This window comes from Oryzias melastigma, linkage group LG6 (assembly GCF_002922805.2).
Source record: "Oryzias melastigma strain HK-1 linkage group LG6, ASM292280v2, whole genome shotgun sequence".
Taxonomy (NCBI): domain Eukaryota; kingdom Metazoa; phylum Chordata; class Actinopteri; order Beloniformes; family Adrianichthyidae; genus Oryzias; species Oryzias melastigma.
Genome location: NC_050517.1, coordinates 12,422,000 through 12,433,060, shown reverse-complemented (window position 1 = coordinate 12,433,060; position 11,061 = coordinate 12,422,000). Strand labels below are relative to the sequence as shown.

General features: G+C 37.8%; 1 protein-coding gene across 3 annotated transcripts in view; it reads left to right on the top strand.

Annotated features, from left to right (window-relative positions):
- si:dkey-82f1.1 (DENN domain-containing protein 2A) overlaps window positions 1–11,061 on the top strand; it is a 43,644-nt gene that overhangs the window by 16,801 nt on the left and 15,782 nt on the right. For 2 of the 3 annotated variants that reach the window (XM_024281235.2, XM_024281233.2), the window contains exons 2-3: window positions 2,153–2,239; window positions 3,841–4,851. In XM_024281235.2, coding sequence (XP_024137003.1) covers window positions 2,154–2,239; window positions 3,841–4,851 — 1,097 coding nt within the window. In that variant the 5' untranslated portion in view covers window position 2,153. The remainder of the gene's footprint in view (window positions 1–2,152; window positions 2,240–3,840; window positions 4,852–11,061) is intronic. The other variant, XM_024281236.2, reaches the window with a different exon arrangement.

Genomic DNA, 11,061 nt, shown 5'->3' with positions numbered 1-11,061 from the left:
AAGTTTTCCTTAAAAAATATATATTGTGAACGAAAGAATGATCACACATTTCCAAATGGGTCCAGTCACTTGGATACATTACTGCTTGTTCCCAAAACTGGAAAAACTGTCCACTTATGCTAATAGTCCGGTTATAATGTAGGAATAATACGTAACTGTATCTCCCCCTACACATCATTATCTTCTACACATTCTCTTGCGTTACTAATTGTTCAGTATCAATGTCATTTCCTCTTTTAACTTCCCGTCTGCACTTTGGTTCACCCTAAAGTGAACAAAGACCTTGGCTCTCCAGGGTTTGCACGATTGGTTCTCACCAAAGTTTAGGTGAGTTTTCACACCTGCCAAAGAAGCGGTTCTGGTGTAAATCAGGGTGAACTGACTGACAGTCAGAAGTGAAGTAAAAGAGAGTAAATAGCAAATGCATTGCAGACTAGGAGCAGTATAAAGTGGCCCACACTGTGAAACTGATGAAGTGGTCCTTGTAAAAAAAAAGTTGTAAAATGGGTAACATAAGACCTAACAGAGTAAACCATCGTGTAGGGAGGTGGTACAGGCTTTGATTAGTGTGTTATAACCATTGACTGTATATGTCAGTCATTTCTATGAGTGTGACGTCACTCATAGAAATGACTGACATCTGGCTTCAACCAAATGATGTCAATTCAGTCGCCATTTTTATTCAGTATGGATGCCACCATGATTAAACCAGATGATTCAGTGAGCAGTGATTGGTCAGAGTTGATCTCACTCAACATTTCCATGGCAACCAGTTTCGGCAATTAAGAGCGAGCTTGTTGGACAGCCAAACTTCTACAATTTGAAATCGGGCTCAGGAGAATCTGTCAATCAAATGGTATGAACGCTTGATGTAATACCACCTACTTTCATTGAGACTTGGTGCAGTGGCAGGGCGGTTGACCTCTGATCAGAAGGTTGACGGTTTGATTGAATAATTTGTGCTACAGAAAAACGATCATGAAAAAACAGGATTAGCAAAAACATATAAAAACTGGTATCAGAGCAAGAATGACTATCCTGACAAATATAATAACTGAGTAATATCTGTTTATTTCTCAGTAAAAGTCTATGGGATTTTGACTTCTTGGAACCTGCAGGTACTACCTTTTAGGAGCATGAGTGGGGAGGGGTAACTCAGTCCAGTTCTTATATACAATCAATGGTGATAACCAGAGGATTACCAAGAAATAGCCAGTTTTTTTTTTTTTATCTTCCTTTTTTCCTCGACTTGTTTGGGTTGTGTTGTCCTCAAATGAGTGGCATTTGGAAATGTTTGGCTATTCCAAGCTGTTTGGTCTGCTCTGGGCTTTTGGTTTGCTTCTGAGACTATTCTAGTGTGAAAGCATTCATATATCATCCTGGGTAGATAATCTCTAAGGTCACACTTTAGGGCTTAAATGAAGTCCAAAGTGGGAAGGGTCCTTTGTCAGAAGTCAACAATTTTCTTAAACGGGTTGGACAAAGAAAAGTTCAAACCTCTGCTAGATCTACCCAACTACCAATCAAAACTATATGCACAAATATGCACAAATTAGAGTGCAGATCAATTAAAGAGTGGTCATAGACAAGAAACATCCATTCATTTTCTAAACCCGCTTTATTCCTATTGAGGACATGGGACTTCTAGAGTGTAACCTGGCTACTACTGGGTAAAGGGAGGGTAAAACCTGGACAGAAAGGGCCCTGCTGGGATATGAACCAGGGCTTTCTGGATGTGAAAATAGAGCACCAACCACTGCACCAGCACCAAGCAGTTTGCATAAATATTTGTTTTTAGGGATAAAATCCGAGTTTTTATAATGGCAAACAACAGAAAGTTGCTTACTTCTAGAACCAGCTTCCATTAGTTTTTGGTGGAAATGCAACATTGATTTGATTTTCAAGGTGAAGACTTGGATGTAACGTACTGATTATTTTGTGAATATTTTTAAAAGCACAACGATTCTTTACTGGTTTCATTATGTAATAAGTACTTCTCTGCTTTTTATGCCTGAAATATATTTTTATTCATTTCTAAAGGACAAAGCAGTGTGTCCATCTGTTCACGAGTAAACTAAAACTTGCTTATAACATTGCTTCCTCAGGGCTTAGCATGCACAGATGCTTTAAAACGCTTTTACTGTCTATGCAGGATGCCAGCTGCTAGCACCATGACCGGTGGGAGAGCCCTGCTGCTCTGTGCAAACACTGACAACTGCATCTACCAATCAGTCCAGGGGTAAGCACCTTGAGAAAAAAAATGGTGATAAACTTGCGTTTGCACTTTTGTAATAAATAGTTTTTAGATAAAAAAGGGATTCATAATTTGCCTAAGATACTTTGCATCTTCCTTCAGAAACAAACCCTGCATGGAATTTGTTTATTTGTTACTGCTTGTTGGTACAATTCATGCTAGAATGAAATAATTGCCCTTTAATATGAATAAGAAAACTGGGTATGTATTGACAAGAGTTTGGTGATAATGCGTATCACGATACACGTCTCATGATAAGATACATATCGCGGTATTGCTGTCCTGTCAACTAGCGGTCGGGGGTTTAGGTGGAAAACTAAAGACGCTGAAGGACACTCAAAAATTTTATTAAAAAATGTTTTGTCAACATTTTAAATCGATTCAAGTATCGGCAAATGAAATATCGCGATATATCGCCAAATCGATTTCTCCCTACAGCACTAGTATTTAGTAATTTAAATCTTATTTAAGGCTTTTTTTCATGTATTTTCAACACATTCCTACTCTTAAATTGTCACATATTGACGTTTGGTTATGGATCGCTCCGTATCATTTTTGGATGTTTTGGGTGTCCCCAACTCGTTGTTTTTTGACGTACTGGCTGCTCCCATTTAATCATGGGTCCCCAACCTCCAGGCTGTGAACCAGAACCGGTCCAGTACCGTGATACGCACCACACCGGTACCCTAATCCTAACAACCCTAACTAGACACCGGACCAGATGCAGTACCAGACCCGAACCGCTCCCAGACGTGGGACTGGGTGCAAACTGGACATGAGCCAGTACTGTTGTAAGGTTGGGGTGCCGTTACTGGGTTAGGGTACCGGTAGTAGACGCGTCATGAGGACCAGTGTGCATTCAATACTGCATCCAGTACTGTGTCCCGAGGGTTGCAGACCCTTGAGTTTACGAACAGCCAGCACATAAAAAAACGACGAGTTGGAAACACCCAAAATGTCCAAAAGTGACGCGGAAGAGGCCTTAAGCAAACGTCAATATGTGACGAGTTGAGGAGGATAATGTGTTGGTATTTCTTCGTGCTTGAATGTTATCTCTCACGATGTTCATCTCTTTAACGGTTTAACTTGTTTTCATTTTTGATTGATTGGTTTTACACATTAATCGCTCACAAACATTTGTTTTTAATTTAAGCTATTTATCTATATGTAATGCTATTTCTCCAGTACAGATCTGCTTTAAACTGCCTCATCCAGTGTTTTCAGCACGAGTCGCACTGCAAAGCTGTTTCCTGTATTTGTTTGGAAGTTTAATCATTTTTTGTGTCAGGATTAGGAAAGAAAAGAATCATGTTTAAAGCTCAGCCTCTCCCTTTATTTTGTGTGTTTTATCTTCCTCAGAAATAGTTGTGTGGTTAAACTTTGACCCCTAAAGCCAGAGTTCAAACAGTGCTGACCTCGTCATGCTGCAGGAATGACTCACAGATCAACAGCTCTTAAAAAAGAGGGTTTTTCTTTTACCTTTTAGAGACAAATATGCTTAAAAATCAGCATTCAGATTGAAGAGACAAACTTTTAGCCACAAGAAGCGTTTTTATAAAACTAATATTTTTCTGTTTCCTTTCAAGGATCCAGTGCTGCGGCTTGAACGTCGGGAAGGCTCCTTCATCTGTGGTGCCCCAGCATCCAGAGGTGTGTGGGTTACTGGGGGAAAACGCCGGGAGCGGAGCTGCTGTTGCCACCGAGCATCCTATCGCCCCTCTGCTCAGCCTGAGTGAGAGCCCTGGTCCCCCCGACACCATGCTGGCTCACAGGAGAGCCACGACTACCACGGATCCACGGACGTCCAACATAGAAAACGGGCTCAGCTGCAGCAAGAGCTCAACGGGATCCAAGACTGCCAGCATTCGCGATAAGATATCCCAGTGGGAGGGCAAAAAGGAGCCCAACCTGAGTCCAGCTGGGATGTGCCCACTGGCTTCGATGCAGAAGGATGTTGAAGCTTTAAGGAAAAGGGAACCTAAAAGTTCAGAGGTCCAAAGAACGGAAAGTAAGAGGTTTGTCTTCTGGGACAGACAAGACTCAGGAAAGGAGAATGTTGGAAAACTGGGAGATTTTAGACCCAAATCTCCAGAGAGTCCAACAAACAAAAAGAAAGAAGCGATGATGGAGAAGGGATGTTACGCTTCCAAGCCCACTGAACAAGAAAAGACAACAGTTTTGACTCATGTAAAGAAACTGGAAAAGGCAACAAAGGAAGTTCCCGTCAAGTCCTCGCTGGCATTCCCAGGGAATTACTTCTGTCCTCCTTTGAAGGAGGAGCTGGAGGACACGGAAAAGAGAATCCATGAGCCCATTTTTGGGACTTTCGACACGGTTCAGCAAGGCGGGTCACGGAGGAGAAAGGAAGGCAATCCGGAAAACGTCTACAGCGAGCCCGGAGCTCCATCAATAAACCCTTTACCCAAACCTCAAAGGACCTTCCAGCATCACGCACTCCCATCAGGATCTTACAACGGGAAGGGGAAGAGGAACTTGCCCCCTTTACCCTCCATTCCTCCTCCACCTTTACCTACCTGCCCTCCTCCAGGAGTCTGCAAGAGACCTTGGGTTGACAAATCCCGGAGCAGTAATAACAGGTAAGACGATATCAGAAAACGTTGACTCACACAGATGACAGTACTGGAGCTCATTCTGAAATATATGAGGCAACATATTCAAATTTGAAATAGTAGCATGTGCTTTCTTACATTTAAGCTTGTCTTGCACATACCTCTGTTAGACAACGGTCATTTAGAGGTGTTCAATTTCTCAGAACACCTCTAATATCGCATTGCTTAGTAATTTGCAAATGAAAATCCTCATCAACTCAAAAGATTCCATCCTCTATTATCACTGTGTTGCTGCTTTTTTTCCCCATTTCCCATAATGCTTTGAGCATGGCATATGCAGCAGTGATATGAGAACTGGACTGAATGACCCCTCCCTCCTTCAGGATCCAAACAGGAAGTACCTGCTAGTTCCAAGAAACCAAAATCCCGTAGACTTCTACTGAAAAGCTATTTCTCAGTCATTCTATTAGCCAGAATAACCATTCTTGCTCTGATACCTTTACATCTTCTTGCTAATCCTATTTTTTTCCTATTGTTGAGTTTTACTTTAGTGTTCTTTAAACTGACATCACTTCCTGTTTGGGAGGAGCAACATTTGTGCAGGTGTTCTCTATCTCATAAACAAAATTGCCTCCACTTGCTCCTGCATGCTTGATGCTGGCCAAATGACAAGTCTACTCATTTTTCCTCCGTTATGTTTTTCATTTGTGATTTCCTGACTTTGAACAATGGCAACCCCAACAATGATATTTACCCTTTATCTCAAGTTATTCAAGTTATAAACTGACCAATCAGATGCCTCGGTAAAAGCATGTGGCGCCTGCTAGCCTCCACCGCAAACGCTTCATTGACATTCCCCCGAGCTCACGTTCAGTGGAAGGGGTGTGGCCTTCTAACAAGCTTGCTCCTGATTGGTGAGAGTTGAAACATCACTGCTTACTGATGTCATATGGCTCCAACATGGCGGCGTCCGTATTGTGAAAAAAATGGTTGAAGATGACCATTGGGTGCATTATACGTAGTAATGAAACAACAAATATTAGATGTGTTTTCAGTAACTATGAAATTGCGCAGATTGGATTTGTAATAATAAATTTGCCTAATAGAAACACGTCAATTTCTAAAAAACTTGCATATATCAAAAAAAGTTTTTGCACTTCGAGGAGGTGGTTTTTGAGGCGTTTTGAAACTGACCTATTTCGCAAAACTGCAATGGAAATCCACAGCTCCTCTGTAAAATTTCCAACCACCAATTCCCCAAATCTCTAAATATTTAGCCACTATCACGTAGATTGTCGCTCCATGGCCTGAATAAGACACCAACGTCTCCTTTAATAGATGACGAGAGCTAGTGTCGTGGCAGAAATGTTAATGTATCTGCTGTAACTTAAAGTTTTGTTCACTTCCGTCGCTGTGTTTTTGAATGATTTATCACGTGAGTTGGTTTGTGTTTATTTGCATTGTTATAATTTGTTGGAAACTGTATAATTAACAAATTGTGGGGTTTTTTTTTGGAATTTTTTTAGAATTTAGATAAAGTTTTGCATATATGTTTGATGGAAACGTAGCTACTGTTCTTCATGGTTTACTTTCTGCTGTAACTTCTGGCCCTTCCATCACAGTGGCAGAAAGGTTAGAAGAAGCCATAGATTAAGGTCTGGAGGACAGAATAATTGTGTGTGATCTTTGTGTGTTAGAATCTGACTGTCAACATCCTCCATTAACATCAGCAGGGTCTCTCTACTTTCTAAAGATTCATGAGTTTACAGCACTTTAGAGTTGAGATGATGTTTGTGTAAACTCACATATAATCAGGCTGACTCTGCTGAAGGAAGTGTAAAAAATAAACCAATACCAGTTGGCTCTAGTACTTAAATTAAAAGCTTAGAAAGTTTTTTAGTTTTAATTTTAATTTGCCATGACTAAGACAAATACCTGCTGAAATTATGATTTTTGTTTTTGTTTTTCTAAGTTCCTTGATGGTTAAAATATACTTTTCTCTTATTGGTAGAAATAAACTGTTAAGATGAAACCACTTTATGTGTTACCAGTTATTGGTAAAATGTGACTGAATATAATAGAGACACAACATAATCTTTAGAATATTATGATGAAAAAATGACAAATTCATTAATGTTGTTTTCAATTTGATGTATTTGATCCAGCAGTGACAGATTCTCAATGCTTCCACAGGGATAGTCTATAAATTAAGAGCAAATTTCTCACTATTTAGTGAATCCTAACTAGCAGCACTTCATTAATGTGTTGATCTCAACCTACAGCATCATTTAATTTTTTACATTCAGACCTCAAGCAGTTCATCGAAGTCAAGAAAAAGTTTTTTTAGAGGCAGATCATTCCAAATCATTATTTTTAATTGTTCTAAAAAATGTTAAAAATGGGATTCTGGAAGCTTCTGGGCTTTTGCAGCGCTGTACTTTATATCCTAGAATAAACTAGCTGAGATTTCTTACCATTTTTATGTCTGGAATAATGCCAAATGTAACAGTAGCCTGTTCATGTTTACAATTATTGTCTTTAAAATGTCTGCAAATGGTCTTTTTTTAAGTGACCTTTGACCCTGCATGCATTATTTGCAGCATCCGTTTCATGCTTTGCATCCATTTTTATAGAGTAAAACAAAAAGATGTTTAAATCACATGAATAAATATCCATCTACAGCATAAATCAATAAATAAAATAAAAGTGTGAAACTTAAACTAAACTTACCTAAACTAAGAAAATGTCATACTCTCATTCCTTAATATTCTTTAATGCCTTTTGTCGCAAACATGCGACAAACCACTTCAACTCTAAATAGAACTAATGTAATTTTTTTATAGCTGGGAAAAATTACGGAGTTAAGGAGTCAAAAATGTAAAATAATTTAGAAGTTGACGTCTCCTACAGTTATAAAAACAAGAACAAGCTGATAAATCTTGTAAAAATCCAAACAGGACAAATGTTTGTCTGGTTGAACATCTTGGAACTAATTTAGTGTATTGATATCAAAACTTTAGGACTGGATAAAAACATCGTGGAATACGTCAAGAATTTGTTTGAGCATCAACCACTTTATAACTTAATTTATTTCCAGCCATGAAAAAAAAATGTTTTTGCTTTCATGTAGATGCAACATTTGGTAAATTTAGGAAGTGGTTTAAACAAGTTAAACTTTATCAAATCAAACTTTATTTGTAAAATCTATTTCAATCAGTGCTTTACATATTTGCATCTGTAGGTTTCAATGGATTAAACTGCAAATTATTATTTTTTTAATTATTTATCTTTAAATTTTTTCTTTATTTTTTTATATTCTTTCAAAATATCCTTAAAAGTCATCAAAGAAAATTGAGAAATACTGAATGTATTTCATTTCAAATCACAAAATTTGAATTTGATTGAACAAACTGGAGATAATTCAGTTAAATGTTGATTTATTTGATCAAATTGACACTTAAAACCTTTTTTTTTTGTTTTAGGCAAACAATTTTCAGTTTTTCTGAACTGACAGATTCAAAACTTGAAAAATGAATAAATTAGATTTTTATTTTTACCAGGGTAAAAAAAGCAAATTAATTTAATAAATTTGATAATTTAAGATAACAAATTTTAAATCATGATAAAATAATTTAGATTTTGTTTTCTTTTAAGTCAAGTTTAATAACCGGGATTCTTGATGCTGCAGACGTACTTACACTTGATGACGTTTAGGAATCAACCATCAATGCAAAAAGTTTATATATTTGAGTTTTAAGAGCAAAATTTGACTAGTATTTTATCTAACCAAAGCAAAAATCACTGTGGCATTCACAGCAGCATCAAAGGAGAATATTTGGTCGCATTACTAAATAAAAAATGAGAGAAGACGTGACTGATCCAAATATTTTGAACAAAAACATAAAAAATTAAATGCATTTTTGTGGACCAAAGTAATTTCAAAGAGATTCTAAACATTTGTCCTCTTGTGTGATCAAATTTTGACTCATGTTGTATTTGAATATCTTGTAGTTTTAGGTTTTTTGAAAAAAAAATTAAAAAAAAGACAGCTCAACTTTTTCAGAATTTGAGTTGTAACAAACTAAACATGTACTTAGTATGTTTATATTGATTTAAAAGGTCAAAGGAGTTCAGGTGATACTTATCAATTAAGAAGCCACACACTGCAGTATTTTCCACATTTCTTTCACAAGATAAAACATTAAACCTAATATTTATATATACCAAGTTATTTTTACTAAAATAAGTTTAAAGGGGTGGGTCGTTGATGGGATAGGCTCCAGCAGCCCTGTGACCCTCAAAGGGATTCAGCTGGTTTGGAAGATGGATAAATGGACCGGCCTTTGACCTTCTGCTGAGACATGCGTAGATGGTCGTATTAGTCTTTGATCTTACCAGATCATCTTTTCACGAACTGTTTGTGTTCTTATACCTGCAACACTCGAGACTCCAATAAGATCACAAAGAGACACAAGTAGTTTAAGACAAAGATTGTTGTGGGATATGTGAGAGTTCTGTAATGCACGAAACACACAAAGTGACACTTTTTCTTGATTGTTAATGTTGTTTATGATCAAATGTCAGAATCTTGGAATATTTTTTTCATTTGTTTTAGATGTAGGTTCAACTTTTTTTTTCCAATTTAGGAGATAGTGATTCCTGGTGCTGCAAAGCATCTAAAAAACAAAATCAGTCACTAATGATGCAAAAATATTGAAAAATAGAAACTGTCTTATACAAATCAAGAGCCTTCATCTCCATCTTCCTCTTTAACTGTCCCCTGGGCACCACCAGAAAAAAGTTTCCCCACAAATGCTGTAAATCAAAGGTACTGGTGACCTCATCCTGTTTCTAAACATCCATAAATCAGCTCCGTGGTTAGATGAGAGGAATGTGCACATCAGCTCATTCTTGCTTTTGAAACTATTGGTAAAAAAATAATTTATCTCTGACTTTTGTACATTTTTTTATTTCAAAATAAGAGCTTTGGCAAACACATGTTTTTTTCCACTCATTTGTGTTTTGGTATTTAAATGTCCTAAAGTTCTAAATGTGAAAAAATCAGTCCAGTTTGTGAATCCCTTCATGAGCCACAAACGGTTAGCTTGGTGGAATGTTCAGTTGTACTCAGATTCAAATGGTTACACTAAATAAAGTGCTCAGTGGGGAAAACAGAAAAATGTGAACATTGCATTATTGGAGCACATCTATTGTTCACTTTCTCCAGCAGCCTGCACTGGATCTGTTACATTCCAGACCATATGTGGAGGTCTCTTCGGCTCAAATGATGCAGTGAAGAGCTGTTACTGGACAGGCGATCATTCTCTTAGTCCTCACCCTTTCAAATGTGTGAATCTGTGTGCTCATATAAACACTGAGTTGCAAGTTTATCATTTGTATCTCCACTCTTGTCTAGCAGCACTGCAGAAACAGCAACTTCTGCAGTGACTGATGGGTCAGTTTTAAGACGCAGTCCTATAAAAATGTGTTTTTGCTGTTTTTAATGTGGAATATTTTTCTCACGATGGAGGATACACAAAGAAAATGAAGCTTAAAATTGGATCTCTGGGTATTTTTTTTTCAATTCAAATTTTTAGAAGTGGAGGAAGGCATACCGCACCTACAGTCCCGCCCACAACTCAGAGATGAAATTTTAATAAACTTCCGGTGCTCTGCTGAAACAATGTCTAGAAAAGGACAAAGGTTTGTTGATTTTGGCTAAAAACTGCATAGTCATGATTAAAAGTCCACTGGGAACACTTTTAAGATAGATCTAAAGATGGTCAGGGGCGGAGTTTAACACTAAAACTTCTAAAAACACATTCATAAATGTAGGTTCCTGCTTTGTCGTACAGCAATTTCAAAGCAGTAATTGTCATAACCATGTCTGTTTGTGATGTAATAAGAAAGAACTGCTCACTTGCTGATGTATGAGCCAAGTGAAGTGTACCATAATATTACCCAAAGGTGGATGGGATAAGCTCCAGCAGCCCTATGACTCAAAAGTGGGACCAAAAGATGGATAGATGGATGAAGAGATGGATGGATGGATGGATGGATGGATGGATGGATGAATGGATGGATGGATGGATGGATGGATGAATGGACAGACAGATGGATGGATGAATGGATGGATGGACAGACAGATGGATGGATGGATGGATGGATGGATGGATGGATGGATGGATGGACATAAGGATGGATGGGTTGATTAATGGACGGATGGAAGGATGGGCG